The sequence below is a fragment of the Neoarius graeffei genome, chromosome 20 (assembly GCF_027579695.1).
Source record: "Neoarius graeffei isolate fNeoGra1 chromosome 20, fNeoGra1.pri, whole genome shotgun sequence".
In the NCBI taxonomy this organism is placed as follows: Eukaryota; Metazoa; Chordata; class Actinopteri; order Siluriformes; family Ariidae; genus Neoarius; species Neoarius graeffei.
Genome location: NC_083588.1, coordinates 52,591,006 through 52,611,622, shown reverse-complemented (window position 1 = coordinate 52,611,622; position 20,617 = coordinate 52,591,006). Strand labels below are relative to the sequence as shown.

Below are 20,617 nucleotides of genomic sequence, written 5' to 3'. Positions count from 1 at the left end.
TGGCCGAGTATGTCTCCTGATCTGAACCCAATCGAAGACCTATGGGGAATTCTGAAGAAACAAGTTGAGCATCACTCTCCATCCAGCATCCAGTCACTAAAAGAGGTCGTTGTTGAAGAATGGAAAAAGATTGATGTTGCAAAATGTCTCCAACTTGTTCATTCCATGCCTAGAAGACTTGGTGCTGTCATTAAAAATCATGGAGGCCATACAAAGTACTAGATGTAGTAGTTTTTGTTGTGGGGCGCACTCATTTTTGCACCACCCTAATTTGAGTAAAACTGAAAAATGTGTAATCTAAGTTATATTATTAACCTTACTTTCACGTTATAAGTTAAACAGATGTTATATTAAACTTTGTCTTGTCAACATTTTGGAAATTGTTTGTGTTCATTGAGATATTGTTTAAAATGTGACTTTTCAAAGGGGGTGTACTCATTTACGCTGAGCACTGTATGTTCCCTAACAGGATGTCAGACAGATTTTATCCCGTTTACACTGGGTGTTCCTGCCGCGAAAAAGAAATCAACCGAAACCCGAAGAGTGAAAGTGATTATCATGCCATTACCATCCCTGTGTCCGAAATCGTGCACTCGTTCACTACTCCCTACTCCCTGTGAGTGCACTATGTAAGGTGTAATAATCCTCACTATCATTTCGGATAGCAGTACAAAATGGCGTCCTTGCTATACAGTACCTTATTTAGTGAGTAGGGAGTGATTTCGGATACAGGGCATGTGAATAGTCTTTTATGAATGCGAAAGTGCGCGCTCCGGTGTGACCAAGTAAAGTGACAAGTTTTGTGTTTCATCTAATTTAGGTAATTTAAAAACGATAATATTATTTAGCAGTGGGCACATAGGAAAAAGTTTGTCAATATGTTTATCATGCTTGTATAATAAAAAAACCCTTCAAAGATATTTATCTCAGTACATGACCTACTCATTCTAAACCTGTCGAGCTTCGCCGGTGAAGCGCTCGACCCCAAAGTACAACCAAATCTACTTGCGCATAATGCTATGAAATAATAGATAAGTGCTATAAAGATCTATTACAAGTATTAGATCTATATTTATTCAATGTGTTCTGAAGTTACTTGACTGGGAACCTCGACCCACAGAGCGCAGCTTGTTTACTCGCGCCCGATAACCCAGAATTGACGCCTGTCCGCCACTTCCAGCCGGCAATGGCTGCTCCCCGTGGTTCTGCCTCCGCGGATAATTCACGAAATAAAATTGTCCATGAAAGTGCTTTTACGGTAGCCTAGTAAACTAGACCCAACCGCCTAGCGGCCAAAAATATTTTTTGCCTAGCGAATGGGTCTAGCCTCGCACCATATAAACAAAAACACCCCGGGCATCAAATCGTGCCTGCCAATCACAACGCAAGGTTTTTGTTTGGATTCTTTGGGCAGGCTTTTGCAGGAGTGACGACAAAGCTGCGCGACGCTGGAGAAAGCACAGCAGGAAAGATGGCTACGGGCTAGTGAACAGCGCGCGTTTGACTCCGCTTTGGAATCAGTTTTAGAAGAATTAGACTTGGAGTTTTCGTTGAAACATGAGCAGGAAGAGGCTCTCCGCTCATTCCTTTTCAAGAAGGACGTTTTCGCTGTTTAGCCGACCGGCTATGGCAAAAGTCTGATCTACCAGCTGGCTCCGCTCGTAGCCAAAAGGATGGGGCTAGTTTGTGCAGTACGAAGAATTAATAAACAGCTTTGAAACATTACTTTTTGATTGTTTCTTATTTTCCCGTTATTTTAAATTTAAGGGAAATTATTTCACCAAACACCACTAAACAAAAACTCTCAAAAACAGTTTAAGCAAACCCTTGAAAAACACTTGGAAAAAAATATGTTAAGTATGTGGTACAGACTCCAAACTTGTGGTCATTATCTCCAAACTTCTTAATATCTAGAACCTGTTTATTAATTAATACGCATTTTGAAAAATTATTTATTTCAAGGCCTCCCCCACTGCTTTCTGTCGCTCTGACTACGTCACAGTCACTGTTGCGCTGATTGGTCAGAGCGTTGGCCTATACGCACAGAGACAGTTTGAAAGACAGCGGTTTGTTCCTCCTACCCGCTTCGGAAATGTCTACGGATCGAGGCCAGACTAAATATTCACATTTAGTCTGGCTTGCCAGGCTACTTTTACGGTGTTTTTTTGACTGAATGTGCACGTCTTTTGTCTACAAGTACTACATAAAGCACGATTAACGTTGTAAGCATGACCAGTACTGGGACACTTTAAAATCATAGCTGTGCACATTCACATAACACATACACACTGCTGACAAATTAAATGGGAAAAACCTGAATAAATGAGCAGAGGTGATTCCAGACAGATGCACGTCATGACATCATGTCAATTAACATTGGTGGAATGTAATAAATAATAATAACTTCTATAGTGCCGTTCTCACACCCAAGGTCGCTTGGTGTCCATGAAAAGAAGGTCAGGATGTAATTCCAGTAGCATAGCTGCCCACAATCCCACCAAAAGGCGCACAAAGGTATATCCCACACCACCTGCACAACCACCGGGCAACACTGCTTGGAACACTATAGCATAAAATATGCTAAGCAGGCGCAACTGACCTCCATTTTGGATCAAGACGGCAAGATCTAAGTGACTTGGAAAGAGGGTTCATTATTGGGACAAGGTAATGAACAGAGAACATTAATGTAAGACGTGATCAGTCTGTCAGCAGCAACAAGTCTTAACTATCACCACCAACACCACAGAGATATTACAGCAAGGAAGCAGTCAACCAAACTGAAAACATCTGGCAGATTTTGGAGCAACGCGTTAGGCATCATCGTCAAAACCCCCACTGAGGGAACAGCTTTTGGAAGAACTGTTCATTTTTCCCAGTATGGATCCAGAGACCTGTAGAATCGATGCCAATTCACACTGAAGCTGTCCTGGAGCAACATCCAACTCAGACGCATATTGGTTTAATTAGTCACCTCTCTGAATGGAACGTTAACTAAGCAAAGCTGCTAGTTGCTAAATGTGTAGTAACTACAGTACTACTTGGAGAGAACCTCCAAAGAGTCATCAGCTGTCCATCGCTAGCGATGATGACTGCTTCATTAGGATGCGCAGAAATCTTTCCCAATGAAGCGCCTTGCACACATGGCCGTAGCCAGCGATGAGGCCACCGAGGTCCGGATCTCGGTCATTTTTAAGAGCTGAAAATACATCTCATCTCATTATCTCTAGCCGCTTTATCCTGTTCTACAGGCTGGCAGGCAAGCTGGAGCCTATCCCAGCTGACTACGGGCGAAAGGCGGGATACACCCTGGACAAGTCGCCAGGTCATCACAGGGCCGACACATAGACACAGACAACCATTCACACTCACATTCACACCTATGGTCAAATTAGAGTCACCAGTTAACCTAACCTGCATGTCTTTGGACTGTGGGGGAAACCGGAGCACCCGGAGGAAACCCACGCGGACACGGGGAGAACATGCAAACTCCGCACAGAAAGGCCCTCGCCGGCCACGGGGCTCGAACCCGGACCTTCTTGCTGTGAGGCGACAGCGCTAACCACTACACCACCGTGCCGCCCCTAAAAATACATTTGTACGCTAAATATTCAACTGGATAAAAAAAAATAAAGAATAACATTAAAACGTCTCCGTAAAAAGTGCATTGTTAATTATGTTAAACGTTGAATCTGTCTTCTGTGTCTGTTTCATGCGCGCGGCTCCGAGACCAAGAACACAAAAACGAATGAGTGCGCGACTCGGGGGAGGAACGCAGTGCAGGAGACACGTTTTTTTTTTCATGGTAACCATCAGTGCACTTTCATGAAGCTGTTAAATTTACATTTTCGAAGCAGTGCAGTTGTAGCCTGCCTTGTTTGTGATTTTAAAAATAAATCATTCGATAAGCCAAAGCAATAGAGTGGAAAGTTTCAACTTATGTTTGCCTTGGATAACTTTGCCTTGTGATATTAGAGAGGGTAAGAGGATCTTGGTGGGATTGGGTCTTCTGCGTCTGTATCTTGCGTGCATGGGACAGTAAGAACAGAAAAAAAACCCCAACAAGATAGGACAGGCTATGAGTGTGCATGAGTGCGACCCCCAAAAGAACGCAGTTCTAGACACTGCGAGCGCTCATTCTAGAGCGTGTGCATGGCAACCATCAGCGCACTTCCATAAAGCTGTTAAAATGTAGCCTACAGGTTTTCGAAGCAGTACAGCTTTGTTTGTGAACTTTAATAAATCGTTCAGCTAGCCTTTGATGAAAGAGGTTGTTGTTGAGATTTGTAAACCAATTTTCTGTGGTGCCATTTGCACTAATAATCACTTATTTCTGCCTAAATACACTACCGTTCAAAAGTTTGGGGTCACCCAGACAATTTTGTGTTTTCCATGAAAAGTCACACTTTTATTTACCACCATAAGTTGTAAAATGAATAGAAAATATAGTCAAGACATTTTTCTGGCCATTTTGAGCATTTAATCGACCCCACAAATGTGATGCTCCAGAAACTCAATCTGCTCAAAGGAAGGTCAGTTTTATAGCTTCTCTAAAGAGCTCAACTGTTTTCAGCTGTGCTAACATGATTGTACAAGGGTTTTCTAATCATCCATTAGCCTTCTGAGGCAATGAGCAAACACATTGTACCATTAGAACACTGGAGTGAGAGTTGCTGGAAATGGGCCTCTATACACCTATGGAGATATTGCACCAAAAACCAGACATTTGCAGCTAGAATAGTCATTTACCACATTAGCAATGTATAGAGTGGATTTCGGATTAGTTTAAAGTGATCTTCATTGAAAAGAACAGTGCTTTTCTTTCAAAAATAAGGACATTTCAAAGTGACCCCAAACTTTTGAACGGTAGTGTATTCTTTTTATTTTGTCATTTCAGTATGCTGAGCTGAAGAAACCAGGAATCTCTGACACACACACAGTTGATAAGGCAAACTGTTCAACAAGTTTAAAGTTACCCCTACTCCTTATTCAACCATGGTGGTGTATATGGATTTTTTTTTTCCCCAGAATTTTTTTTTTTTTGTGTGTAGGTGTAACGGATGCCAGGTTGTTAATCTATCTTAGTTCCAGAGGCTACATGGTGAGGGTATCTTTTGTCCTCATTGCTTGGGCCAGATCAAACCATTAAACAAGCTTAAACTATTCTTACTCTTGCCACATACATGATTTTTTTTCCCAAAACTGATGATATTCAGTTCAAACACCATTAAAAGTAATTTCAGGAATAGATCTCTTGTGTGACGTGTAATTCACCCCTCTCATTTAAAAATGTCGCGCATCACGGACCTCGTTGATTTTAAAATGCTGGCTACGGCCCTGCTTGCACAGTAAGGTAAGACTAATGATCTCGTGCCCCCATCGAACCTCCAAAAAAGCCTGCTCAAAATAAATCTAACTCACTGCACTGTATTTAACTAGCTGATGTTGGAAGTGGTTGGTGCAAAACCGTTCAGGATGAGCCCTCTAGCCTACCGGAATACAAGCTCAATTATCAGCGTAATGAAAAAGAATCCACCTCTAATTTGCCTTAACCAGCATTCTGACAGATGGTTCGCTACCCGTCTTTCCCACGATCCTGTGTAACAAGGCCCAGTTGTCTCCAGCAGCTCAGGGGCCATGTACGGCTGTATCTGGTTTTCTCATCACAGATCACTTATGGACCTGGGCTGAGTCTGAATAAACAGCAGAGTCTATTTTGGGGAAACGAAGTCTCCCTATAGGCCCTGGCTGACAGCGAAAGTGGCGTATATGAGAGCGAGAAGGAGAACGTGAGATAGATTGCAGCAGACGATCAGCGCATACCAGACAGCTCTTAATTTCCAGGCCTGCCCTGTACCACGCTAGACACATACTCAATACCCTCTGCTCTCTGCTCAGCCATGCACATGCCTCCAGTGGTTCTCGTTCATCACTGAGACATGAGCAATCACACAAACAGTCGTAGGAAGGATCTTCACCCTCCTCGAGGTTCATTTCGGTTCACTGCCAAATCCACGATTCACATCAGAACACAACCCTGGTGTGAGTCACTCGGCACTCAGCAGATGTGTGCGCACTTAGCTATAGTTAGCTGACTGACATTTATCTGCCTTTTGTTCAACCATGTTCACGTAAATGGATTGAAAAACGTGTTCTCCGGTGTCAGCGCTTTGTAACAATCCGCTTCTTTAAGTTTTCCATCACAAGATGTAGAAGTCTTTGTCGTTTTTCAGTGACGTACAGTATTTTTTCTTAACTTCAAGAGCAAGCAAAAAAAAAAAAAGTTTGATGAGGGAACGACTACTTATAGCTCCTATAACATAAGTGACAACAAGAACTAAATTATTTTGCTGATGTTCCACAACATTAATTGGAATTATAAACAGAGACAGCAAATCGTGTCATTCTTTAATAAATAAAAATTGTAATCGCTGGCAAATCTCTGTGCTATAAAATGAAACCTTTTTGGATGTGCGGTTACAGGAAAATAATCAACTTCCGTGTGAGGTCAGTAACTCCGCATTGCATCAGCCTGCATCACACCACCCCAACATTGGTTATTTTCCTATAGCAGCACACTTAAAGGAGAACTGAAGGCAAATGTTTTTTATTATCAAAATTCTATTTAATAGGGACGCATTTTTGATCACTATTTTGTCGCTACTATAGCAAGTTATGAGTGTTTGAAATATGCTCTGTAATATATCAGTCCATATGTCAAAGCGATGGCCGTAACCGAGACGTGTCAAGACCTGTGCGAGACATCGTAGGACGGAAGTAAAACGTACAGCGGAAATCAAAGCGACCGACATCTGCCAACGTCGTCAAAAGACGCGCGCCCTCTTTCGAATGCTGATGTAATCAAGCCGGAAGTTTTGTTTGTTTTGATAGCAATCAGGAAAGTTTGAAAAAAGTAGGCAGTAATCGTCATTTAAACTCGTTTTTGTGCAATACTTCGTTTGGAAAACAGTTTTCAAAATGGCAGCACCGACACCTGGCTGACACTTCACGTTTCGAAGTCTCGCACAAGTCTTGTGAAGATTGCGCGGATAAGCGATGCCTGCCGTGGACCAAACGAACTAAATTCAACACGGCTAAAAACCGAATAGGCCGATAAATATAATATTTAATTGCAATTAGTTGCCAATACGAGTCACGATATAAGGTTACTAAAACCGAAAACGTAATTGAATAACACGTTAATTAAGAAATAAAGCAAGTTTAACTAGATAGAACTCGATGCCAAATGGCGTTGATGGGGATGCCTCCGCCTGGTAGACTACACGCCTTATTAAGTTGTGATGTGGGGATGGACATTTGACCTCACAGTAATCTTGACCTGGTGAAATTACTTGTATCTGCCTTGGAGATGTTGTGTTCACAAGGTTTTCGGACAGACATTTGACCTCAGTGACCTTGACCTTAGACCTTTTGCTCTCAAAATCTAAATCAGTTTATCTTTGTCCCCAAATGCACAAATGGTGAAAGTTTGGTGAAATTCCTTTCATTAGTCTTCGAGATATCGCGTTCACAGTGTTTCGGGATGCACGCACGCATGGACAACCCGAAAACATAATGCGTCCTGCACCTTACGGTGGCGGAGGTATAAAAATGACTTCAGTTCTCCTTTAAGTTACATTCCAGGCATTTAGCAGATGCTCTTACCCAGAGCGACCTACAAGAAGTTCAACAATTTTCACCTCATTTGCATGTTTTTGAAGTGGGAGGAAACCCACACAGACATGGGGAGAACATGCAAACACCACACAGAAAGGCCCTCGTCGGCTGGAAGGTTTGAACCTGGAACCTTCTTGCTCTGAGGCAACAGTGCTATCCACTGCACCACCACTATGCTGCCTTCCTTATGAAATATCCTGTTGCGCAAAACCAAAAAAAAAAAAAAAAACTAGATAGAACTCGACGCCAACGGTGTCGATGGGGATGCCTCTGCCTGGTAGACTACACGCCTTACTAAGTTGTGATTTGGGGATGGACATTTGACCTCACAGTAATTTTTTTTAAAAGATATTTTTTCGGGCTTTTTTCACCTTTATTTGATAGGACAGTGTAGAGACAGGAAATGAGCAGGAGAAAGACGGGGAGGGATCGGGAAATGACCTCAGGTCGGAATCGAACCCCGGTCCCCGGATTTATGGTATGGCGCCTTATCCACCTGAGCCACGATGCCCCCTGACCTCACAGTAATCTTGACCTTAGACCTCTCCCTCATCTCATTATCTCTAGCCGCTTTATCCTGTTCTACAGGGTCGCAGGCAAGCTGGAGCCTATCCCAGCTGACTACGGGCGAAAGGCGAGGTACACCCTGGACAAGTCGCCAGGTCATCACAGGGCTGACACATAGACACAGACAACCATTCACACTCGCATTCACACCTACGGTCAATTTAGAGTCACCAGTTAACCTAACCTGCATGTCTTTGGACTGTGGGGGAAACCGGAGCACCCGGAGGAAACCCACGCGGACACGGGGAGAACATGCAAACTCCGCACAGAAAGGCCCTCACCGGCCAAGGGGCTCGAACCCGGACCTTCTTGCTGTGAGGCGACAGCGCTAACCACTACACCACCGTGCTGCCCGACCTTAGACCTTTTGATCTCAAAATCTAATCAGTTCATGTTTGTCCCAAAGCGCACAAATGGTGAAAGTTTGGTGAAATTCCTTTCATTAGCCTTTGAGATATCGCGTTCACAAGGTTTCGGGACGGACGCACGCACACATGGACAACCCGAAAACATAATGCCTCCTGCACCTTATGGTGCCGGAGGCATAAAAAAATCTACTGCAATGTCTATTCAATGTTTTATTATGACAATTTTATAAATGTAAAATTTGTCACCAGAAATCCATTGAGGCTCCACAGGGTGCGCGCGCGTGTGTGTGTGTATTGTTGAGTGTATGGAAGGATGAGCAGGGAACATAAGGGACTGCTGGCTAGGTGGTGGTGTTCGTCTCGCTGCTGGTTCAGAGCCAAAGCGCTGTCGGGTAAATGTCTCTCTGTGGGCGTATATGAATTTGAGCAGGTGTGAGGGCAACACCCGCTGAGTGTGTGTATGCAGGACAGTGGGAGTGTGTGTCTGTCGCTATGGCCACTATGTGTGTGGGCAGCAGCAGACAGCACACACCCAGTGACATTAACATTAAGCCTTTGATTTCCTAATACGGTTCAAGCAAAGACATAATTATTCCATTATGAACGGGTTTAAGCCTTGTAGCAGGTGCTAATGCAAATAAAAGCATGTTTGTTTGTTTGTTTGTTTGTTTTCTTCAGCCTTATTTGTAATATTCCCATTTGTCAGGATTTTACGGTCGGGTCATTCACCTATTCCAGGGTTGTAGTAGTCTTCTCCTGGTATGCAATACTCCAGAAGTTATACTAATACGCTGCTATGCTTGTCAGATAGTAAGAGAGGAACATATTGGCTATTTGAAGACAAGCTTTCATTCTGGAAACATAAGGTAATTAGAGCCAAAGTGTTTTCACATAATTAGCAAAAAAAAAAAGCGCTAATGAACAAGGTTTCACACGGAGCTGTAATAACTATTTTTTTTGTGCCATACTCTGCTAAACTCTCGATTCTGATTGGTCAGGAGGTGTTGATTAACCTGACAATTCGAATCATAGGTTTATATTAATACACTCCTTCTAATACGTTATCGTTTCTATCATTTAACAGCTAATTCACAGGGAACGAACTTAAAAAAAAAAAAAGAGAGAAATAAAGAAAAGCTGGTGAGATTACATTTGTTTATAGCCAATGGAGCTCCATCTTGTATTCAAGCATAAAACTAAACTAGACGGGTAGACGGTAGAGTGTATACCTCCGCCAAGCCACATATTATCAACGTCAAAATCACTTGAACCGAGGATAACGCTAAAGCTGTACACCCAATTTCATCTAAATCTGCTCACTACTTTTTGAGTTACATTGGGAACAGACAAACAAACGGAGGCTAAAACAATCTCTCCCAACAAAGTTGGCGGAGGTAATTACAAAAAAAAAAAACAAGAGTGCTCGGAGAGCACAATATCCCCTGCTGGCAACTAGGCCATAACTCTGGTAAAATGCGACTGAATTGAACGAAATTGCAATAAGCGTATTACCGACATATAACAAAGAATCCTGTCAAGTTTCATTAAATTCCTCCAAAAATTGTGAGAGGAGTTGATGTCAGAAAGCAAGAACACCTTGATGAAATTGCCAATTAATAATCAAGCGCAAAACTCCAGTAAAATTTGCCCAAATTAAACTAAATTTCAATCTGCGTATAACTGTCACATAACAAAGCCTTTTGCCAAGTTTGGTGAAATTCCTCTACAAACTGTAAGAGGAGTTGATTTCAGAAGAACGTACACTCTCATGAAATTGTCAAAGTACAAGTTATTTAATTTAATCAAGGGTCAAAACTCTGGGAAAATTTTCACAAACGAAATTAAATCACAATATGCGTATTACCGTCATATAACAAGGCCTTTTGCCAAGCTTCGAGAAATTTATCCAAAAATTACGAGAGGAGTTGATTTCAGAACGCAAGCGCACCTTCATGAAATTATGAAAGTACAAGGTTGTTAATCGAGGGCTGTAACTCTGGTAAAATGCGACTGAATTGAACAAAATAACAATATGCGTACTACCGACATATAACAATGCCGTTTATACCAAGTTTCGTGAAATTTCTCCAAAAATTGTGAGGAGTTGATTTCAGAAGGAAAAAACACTCATGAAATTGTCAAAGTATAATTTTGTTAATCAAGGGCTGTAACTGGTAAAATATGACCCAATTTAACAAAATTACAATATGTGTATTACCGACATATATAACAAAGAATCCTGTCAAGTTTCATGAAATTCCTCCAAAAGTTGTGAGAGGAGTTGATTTCAGAAGGTGAGCGCCCTTCCCGGGCAGACAGACAGACATCACCAAGACATAATCCCCCTTTGGGTCTTTCAGCCAGCGTAGGATTAAAATAAATAAATAAATAAAAACCCAGAAGGAGCTGTTTTTGATACTCGCTCGCTGCAGCTGTCACACTCGGGTATGTTTACTGTAGCATGTCCACGTGTACGTTACGCAATCTAATCTGGCCAAGCATACTAGGTCCCTGATTTCACTCACAAAATTAAGTCAAGCTAATTATAGGATCACAGAGACTGGATCATTGCATTGATCCACCTTAAGCTCATCAGCCAGATGAGCTCTGACATGCCCAATCAATCATATTGACTTTTCGCTTTCATTACCATGTGAACGTTTTTTAGGGTGTTTCCACACTTGGTCCCTTTCAGCCATCTAACCGAACTCAGATCGATGACTCAGCATTTTTTGTGCATATGTGAACACTCCAACCGTACCCAGACCCCTTTAAAGCGAACCGAACTGAGACCACCTCAGGAGGTGGTCTCAGTACGGTTCGCTAAAAATCAACGGTACGGTTCGCCTAATCTGCGCATTGTGAACAAAAATCGCACCGGGTTCACTTCGCCTTTTTCACTGTAGTTTAACCTTCTTCGTTTGCCGTAGTTGGTCACGTGACTGTAGCAGGGAAACTCAACTTCCTTTTGGAACTTACCACAGCCGCTTTACAGTTCTCTGAACTTACTGACTGACGAGTCAGCCACAATAATATATATATATATATATATATATATATATATATATATATATATATATATATATATTCCGACCCGAGGTAATTTCCCGATCCCTCCCCGTCTCTCTCCTGCTCATTTCCTGTCTCTACACTGTCCTATCCAATAAAGGTGAAAAAAAGCCCCCAAAAAATCTTAAAAAATATATATATGAGTGATTCCACGCTTATGGGTACTGAAATGGGGACATGAACTTATTCACCTAAAACCATTTCTTTTTTTACCATCAGGTCACAAAACATGTAATCTTTAATGAATGATATGTTAAAAGATAACTTTAATTTTCTGAGATGTAATAAAAACATATTTATATGCCAAAGTCAAACCTATGAGTTCCAAAATGATGTCTGTTACATTACTTCTGTTACGATTGTCCATCTCGCGTCTGTTACAAATTAATTACAATCTAGCTCTATACCATGTTAATCTTATTGAAAGAATGTGTATGTTTATTCTACTACACATGTTTATTAATTATATTTGCTAAAACATCACCTTCCTATGTTTCAGAAAGTAATTCTACATTGTTAAAATTGAGAATATATATGTCCACAACACTTCTGTTACGTTCTGACTTTGGCATATAAATATGTTTTTATTACATCTCAGAAAATTAAAGTTATCTTTTAACATATCATTCATTAAAGATTACAGGTTTTGTGACCTGATGGTAAAAAAAAGAAATGGTTTTAGGTGAATAAGTTCATGTCCCCATTTCAGTACCCATAAGCGTGGAATCACTCATATATATATATATATATATAAAAATAAATAAAATTTATTTTCCTTAATCCGCACTATTTTGATCAAAGAATACAGCAGGGCAAGCATGGCAGCAGACATTTTGATTCAAGAGAATATTACCCAGAATTCCGTGCACTGGGGGTCTAAGGGCTCTAGAGGACCTGGTGTGAACAGAAAGAGGACTGAGGCCCCATCAAAGCTTAACTGGACCAGAAAGAGAACCCAGTCCTCTTTGTAATAAATTCACAGTGTGAACACAAAAAGAACTGAGTTTTTTTTCTGTTGGTCCACTTAAAGAGGACTGAGTCTGGTTCCTTTAAAGGGGACCAGGTGTGAAAACACCCTTAGTCTTGACGCTGCGCAAGCTTTTGGTTTGGACTGAATGCACGTGCGAATATTCTAATCAGGCTATGACCATGTATGGGAAGCGCTTTCATACAGGACGGCAAATGTACACAGATGTAAAAAGGGAAGGCAGGTGTGTGCATCGATACTCAGTGCACAAACAAAGACAGGCAGCTGAGTTTGCACACGCAACCAAATATACACACAAGCATATTACACATACACGGGAGGATAGGTATTCTTTAAACAATCACCAAGCAGACTGATGCCCTCTTTGTTCCCTTCTACTTAAACATCATCATCAGAGTCTAAGAGCTGTGAAAGCTGGCCGTCTCTGGCTGCGTGACGTGACTTCATTTAGTTTCTGTTTATTTATAACACCCGTAAACAATGTTTACTGACGCTGGAAAAATCAGGTTTTAGTGAGCGTGTTGTACATTTCAGCCTTGAACTCTTAAGCAATCCATGGACAACTTCAGCACAGGTTTATTTTATGAGCACAATCCAAGAATACAAATATTATGCTCTTTAAAGCCACTGAGCTTTCTATTCCTGAACTTTCCACACACATGAGGCTGAAGTAGACATTGTTTATGCCACTACAAACCTGCTTGATTTTCATTTGGTTTTGAGATATGAAACACGGATTTAATTAAATCAACATTAGATCACTTTCCAAAACAGTTCACGCAACAATCGCAGACCGATTTATTGCCTTTGTTTTGTTCTCATGCATCACATGGAGTGACTTTTGCTCGATTTAATTTCAAATCACTTCTTTATAATTAGTTTGAGCTGATTGATATATTGACTGTTCTAATGCTTATATTATGTTTCCTAAATTTATTGTGTGTTCATATTGCATAATTATATAATATTGTGTTTATATTCTATTGTATCATGCTTCTATTGTGTTACTAAATTTCTTTTTTTTTATTTAAAAAAAAAAAGTTATGCTCTACAGAGAAATGGCAGTATTAAACCCTCGGTAGAGATATGCAAAATCTTAAAGTGCATATTCTGGACCAATTTCTTTTTTTTTTTTTTATATATATATGAAAGTATGTCCCTTTACACACTCATCCAGAAGGGTAATTTTGCACAAGGCCATCTGTCTACAGCAGAAAAAAATAAAACGCGTCTGGAAAAATCCCAAGGGAGTCTGGAGCCAGATTCGTGACGTTACCTGCGGAAGCACCAGCAGGCTGCGCGAGCTTTGCACGGTTTCAGTGCACAGCCTGTGTAGACCAAGCGCTCCCATTTCTCTCTCATTGTCCGGTCTTTTGGAAAACGATGAGCACTAATCCCATCAAGATTGGTGTTGCTACACCCTCCTACGATACATCTGTTAACCATTTTAATAATTACGTGATAACGTTGCAGAAATTTGCAGAAAACCACCAGGTCGTTTTCTCATAAACAAACCAGCGCTGACGTAGGATTCAGAAGGAGGCGTCCCGCACGCGACGTCACGAAAATCAATGTTTGCCGGGAAATCCAAATGCCGAGTTTTTTCAGAGGCGGACCAATTCGCCTCAAATGGCTCGATTTCAACTGAATTTTTCTGTTATTGCGCAAGGTAAAAAAAAAATTGCACAAAATGTGACAGATATTTGACCAAAGTTTAATATAAAATAGGAGAATTACATTGATCTTGCTCCTGAATTTACCCGTGATATGCACTTTAAGGTGGTTTTTTTTTTTGGGTCAGCATGTGTGTACATGCATCTCTCTCACCATTAGGAGGTCATCAATACGAGTGTTGACTCCCACTGCCATTTCCTTTCTCTCCTGTGGAGTCTCAGGGCAGGGGTACAGTGTAGCCCGAAACCTGTAGATAAGAACAAATACACTTATCGGTTACTCCACAGGCAACTGACAACAAGCATATTCTACAGAAAGTGGGCACATTGGAGTATAAAATAAAAAATAATAATAAAAAAAAACCTTCATGAAGAAAGATTGTTCAGTACAACAGAAACTAATGGTGTATTCACACCTACATTGTTTGGAGGAGTAACACTTGAAGTTTATATTGTGAGAGCCACTTTTATTATAATTTAGATGTCACCTCAGCGTAGACAAATCGCTTGCGCTATGGATTACTTGACCGTGACTTTGATCAAGAAGTGCAAGTGAATAATTTGCATTCATTTTTCACAAAATTAAAAATATTCTGCCTGCTGAAGTACCAAGCACTTCAAATGTATTCACCATTCAAGAAGAGAAATATATAAACGAGGTTTTTTTTTTTAGCTTTATTGGCCTTCAAACAACAAAACTACAAAAAGACATGCAAATGAAACAAAACCAATGAAAAAAAAACAAAAAAACAATTAAAGAAGGTCCAAAAGGGTAGGCGTGAACAGGACCTCAAACCCCATGCAAGGCACCTCCCGACTAAAACGTTAAAAGTCTCGAAGGACTTAGGCAAAAGAAGAAACACAAGTAAAATCTATTGTTGCCAATGGCAACCATGTGGTGAGAAGTGTTAAAATGGGGAGGGGGACAAAACCCTAGTACAACCATGGACTGTATGTGTAGAGGGAATGAAGAACTGTTGTGTACACACAACACAAAGAACCATGTGATTTCCTGTGTGAACATTTCCGATAGACCGAATTCTCCTGTGACTTTACGAAAGGAAGGATTTCCCCCCCCCCCTTTAAATCCATTTACTGAGCAGATTATGATTGCGCCAGCTCTGGAATGATTTGTATGCTCCTTTTAGTGAAAAAAAAAACCTAAGTAAAACAAATATAATAAATTACCTTCCGATATATTCAGAAAAATAATTGCCATTATCATTCAAATTATTTTTACACCATTTTGATTGGCTGAGCAAACTGCAAATAACTGCCTACAATGTACAAATCAATGGTCTGCTCATGCACAGTTACTTCACACTTTTAGCAACGTGGCCCGTTTCCCTAAATTGACAGACAGACGAGTTGGCTTCTTTAACTGAAATTAAAAACAGTGAACACACACACAAAAAAATAATAATTGTGCAAACTTTATAATCAGTATTTAAAAAAAATTAATCATAAAACAATTACTAAACTCAGTTTTGACAATGTCATGATTTGTTCGTGTATCGCAAGCAATTATTTGCTTCAGCAAACAACTGCTTGCTCGCTACTAACAAATCATGATATTTTGTTCAACCTTGTCCGATAACTGCTTATTATTTTTTCGTGGTCCGGTTTCCATCAAATCGTGCGCTCTGATTGGCTTGCGAGTGGTCCGGAATCCTACCATCCGGACTCCGGTTACAGACCTTTGGCAACTCGCTCGTTCACAACAACAAACATAGTAGCAATTTTTTGTCATCATTTACTTTCGCATTTCTCAGTATAATAGCATTAATTTTACAGCATGGATAGCGATAACGACAGTGTTCACAGCGAAAGCGAGTTTTACTACGCTGATGAAAACGAAATAAAAGAAAACGTTTCAGGAGAAAGCCGAAAACGAGCTTGTAGCAGGTTTGTTCTAAATATGGTTTCCCTTTTGGGCGCTCTCGTTTTCTGTTAGAATTTGGTAAAGAAAAAAATAAATATATTATTTACCAGCTTAAGGTCGGTCCGTATCATGAAATACCGTGACCTCGGCCTTGAATACTTGACCGTATTTTCAAGACCTCGGTCACGGTATTTCACGATACGGACCTCTCAGCTGGTAAATAATATATATTTATTTTTTTCGCGGTCCGGTTTCCATCAAATCCTGTGCTCTGATTGGCTGGCAAGCGGGTCCGTATCCTACGATACAGACCTCTGGCAACTCGCTCGGTCACAACAAACATAATAGCATTTTTGTCAACATTTATCTTTATTTTTATACGATTTTTTTTAAACATTATCAAAAATCTTATACATTTTTGCCAGCATTTCTCAGGAGAATAGCATTAATTTTACATCATGGATAGCGATAACGACAGTCTTCACAGCGAAAGCGAGTTTTACTACCCTGAGGAAGAAGAAATAAAAGAAAACATTTCAGGAGAAAGCTAAAAACCTCTAACTGTTGCTAACGCCGAGCAAAAACATGGCTGAATCCTGAATGACTCCTATTTGTATAAATAGGGGACTACATAGTAGGGCTGGGTATCACCAGATACCTCATGATACGATACTATGGCGATATTTTGCCCACGATAACGATAATATCACGATACAGCGATTCTGCGATAATCGATATATTGCAAGAAATTTCAACCACATCACAATATCTGTGTCACTGAAGAAAATCAGAATTTATTGACCACTGTAAAATTACATTTCACATACATAACTACACACTCTTGCCAGACATATATTTGTCTCTATTCCACTGCTGGCAAAACCAAGAGTTGCTTCACTACAACATACAGAAAATTCCCATTTCTGTGCTAGTATTCTCAACTTTTCTGTAAGCATGGACACATCAGTGCTGCTTAACAAGCAGAATCAAATTGTTTTATGAAAACTTGCACTGCAGACTGCACATACATTTCAGTGCTAACACTAATATCAATTTGTTCTTTGTAAACTTGAGAACATATACCGGAGAACATTTAACTTGTGCTTATTTTGCAGGAACAACACACTGTCTGAAACACATTGAAAAGTGCAGTGTGCATCTTAGTCTCCTACTGCGCATGCGCGAATCCTACTGCGCATGTGCAAAACACATGAATTAACAGGTTCTCATACAGACCGGTTTATTATTCAAAACAAGCCATTACAAATTATTTGACTCGGCCAAAGACTCGACCAATACGCACAAAACATAAAAATCGGCAAATGCGTGAAATACTCACCGATTTTTTATCAGCCCAGCTGATCGGTAGGACAAAAGTACTGTTGAATTTTCCTACTCTCCTGGATTTCGCGCATGCGCAGTAGGCTTGGTAGGATAACTTTACAGAACACCGGCTCACTGTTTTTTTCTCCTTTCCTTTGGAATCCAAAGTGCCTCCAAACATCTGCCTTAAAGTTCGGCGGCATCTCTAGGTTTACGTTAACAGCCATGCTTGCTTGTTTTTTTTCCTCACTGCAACCGCCGGGGGAAAAAAGAGAAGACGACGAGTGCCTTGCAGTGAGGGAGCGGCACAGCGACACCTCGCGGAGCGGAGGTCGGAAGTCGTACTGGATTTACAACCCGTCTGAAACATGATTTATTATTTGAAAAAATATCGATATTCAAATTTTGAGTATCGATATTGAATCAGAAGACAAAGTATCGCGATATATCGCCGTATCGATATTTTTGCACACCCCTACTACATAGGCAGCAAAATGTAGTTTTTTTCCTGCCATGAAAGTGCACTTGTATACCGAGGAGGAAGCCATTTGCATTACAGCCGTGAATGAGGATTCAAAATGGCGGCTCGGCTCGGTTTTCCCATTTGGGCGCTCTCGTTTTCTGTTAGAATTTGGTAAAGAAAAAAAAAATGTTATTTACCAGCTTAAGGTCGGTCTGTATGGTGAAATACCGTGACCTCGGCCTTGAATACTGACCCTCGGTCAGTACTTTCAAGACCTCGGTCACGGTATTTCACGATACAGACCTCCCAGCTGGTAAATAACATTTATTTCTGTTCACTTTCTGTAGAATAAGCCAACAGTATATTTACTACTGATTAAAAAGAGGGACAAAGAGAGCCGTTACCCTTCACAGATCTTCTTCACCCTATTCTTCAGCTGATCTCCCTGGAAGAAGATGATAAACACCGACTTGTGCACCTGGTCACCCTGTAAAACCACAGCACGTGAACCACAGAAAGGCAGCCGTCAGTACCATTTCATTACCCGAATACCAACCTGGCTGTTTGGCATCCAGACTAAGTGTTAATAAACTGGTCTATATTTGATCACTGACTGTAGTGGGGTCCTCCAGGGGGTCCTCGATGTCCGCTTGGCGCAGGAACACATTGCCTCGACAGACTCTCCATAACATCCTCTCAAAGTTGGGAATCCTCTCTCGGCCAATCACACCTGCTACAAAGCTGCGAGCAAGTAAAAGGCAAAGTAATTACAGAACTAGAAGATAGAAAGGACTTGTTTGGGGCTGGTGCTCTAAATGGCTTTGATTAAGATTTTAAAAGTTGTCAAGAACTCCACAAAGACCATTTAGTTGAATGTACCCCTGTAAAATGACACTTGGGAATGAAATCGTGGCACATAATTCTGTAAAAGGTTTAATTACAGAGTCAAGTGCAGCTCTTTGTGAATCTCATGCTATATATCTGATATACCATGAAAAAAGCCATTATTATTATTATTCATACACATTTGATGGAACAAACCTGTCGGCCATTTTTGGTTACAAATTATCACAGTTGCTCGCTAGCGTGGAAATTTTATGCGCAATACGCATTTTATGCCGTTTTCAATTCACTGCGACAGTTTACTGCGGGCGCCGCTGGCGAACGAAGAAATGCTTGTGCGCACACGCAGCAGAAAACTCTCTTGTTGAATGTTCGCATCAGCTCCGACATCTTGACAACCGCGCAATATCGTAAACCATATTGACCGCTCATTCTCCATTGGCTAGAGTGACGTAATACATGTAGGATATGCGATATGCTAACAATACTGCATGCTATCAAACCAAATGAATGAAACCTGCTAGAAGGGAATAGAATACATGTTTTTATTCCATCGAAAATGTGTCCTTTATGTATAATAGTTCTCAATATTTCACTCCGATGACATCACTCCCAGTGTTTTCCAGCTGACTGGACGCGTGCTGTCAAAATGGCGAACCGGTTCAAAATTAAAATTCTTTTGATAAAATTTTTTTTCTTGGTAGATGTGTCCATAGAATATAAAAGAACATTACACGGTGGGGTGAAGATATGTAGTTTCGCTCACTCGTCACATATACGTTCACCACTCGAAGATAAACTTCATCTCTTCACACAACCGTGTAGTATCCTCTATTTTTTTCGTGGTCCGGTTTCCATCAAATCGTGCGCTCTGATTGGCTTGCGAGGTACCCGGAATCCTACGATCCAGACCCCGGTTACGGACCTTTGGCGACTCGCTCGTTCACAACAACAAACATGGTAGCAATTTTTTGTCAACATTTATTTTCGCATTTCTCAGTATAACAGCATTAGTTTTACAGCATGGATAGCGATAACGACAGTGTTCACAGCGAAAGCGAGTTTTACTACGCTGAGGAAGAAGAAATAAAAGAAAACGTTTCAGGAGAAAGCCGAAAGCAAGCTTGTAGCAGGTTTGTTCTAAATATGGTTTCCCTTTTGGGTGCTTTCATTTTCTGTTAGAATTTGGTAAAGAAAAAAATATATTATTCACCAGCTTACGGTCAGCCCGTATCATGAAATACCGTGACCTCGGCCCAGAGGCCTCGGTCAGTATTTTCACGACCTCGGTCACGGTATTTCATGATACGGACCTCCCAGCTGGTAAATAATATATACTAAGTAACTTTAAAAACGCACAATGGAATTCAACACAATATCACTTTAGATCCATGCATATATTTGAAATTTATGATATTGTATGTAATGCACACACATCTTGAAACATCGATAAAGGACATTTATTGTCAAACTCAAGAATTAATTCACAATAAAAAAATTCAAAGTGACAGTTGGTCCATGTTCGGACCGCCATGCTGGAGATTCTGGGTCTGTGTCGTCCAGGGGTCTCAGCAGCAGTGATTGAGGGTGTCAGGAATCTGTCACGGAGGTGAGCTAGCCTGATGTGCTGATCCTGAACTGGCGTCGTGACTCGAGGCTGACCAGGGCGTGGACGATCCCTGGTGCTCCCTGTCTGTCTGTAACGCTGACTCAAACGGGAAATGGTCGAATGATGAACACCGAAGTGCCGGGCGACCTCTGTCTGTG

General features: G+C 40.9%; 1 protein-coding gene across 3 annotated transcripts in view; it reads right to left on the bottom strand.

Annotated features, from left to right (window-relative positions):
* atp6v0a1a (ATPase H+ transporting V0 subunit a1a) overlaps positions 1–20,617 on the bottom strand; it is a 64,988-nt gene that overhangs the window by 19,394 nt on the left and 24,977 nt on the right. For all 3 annotated transcript variants that reach the window (XM_060901969.1, XM_060901970.1, XM_060901971.1), the window contains exons 7-9: positions 18,622–18,748; positions 18,412–18,494; positions 14,494–14,587 (exon numbers count right to left, since the gene is read on the bottom strand). In XM_060901969.1, coding sequence (XP_060757952.1) covers positions 14,494–14,587; positions 18,412–18,494; positions 18,622–18,748 — 304 coding nt within the window. The remainder of the gene's footprint in view (positions 1–14,493; positions 14,588–18,411; positions 18,495–18,621; positions 18,749–20,617) is intronic.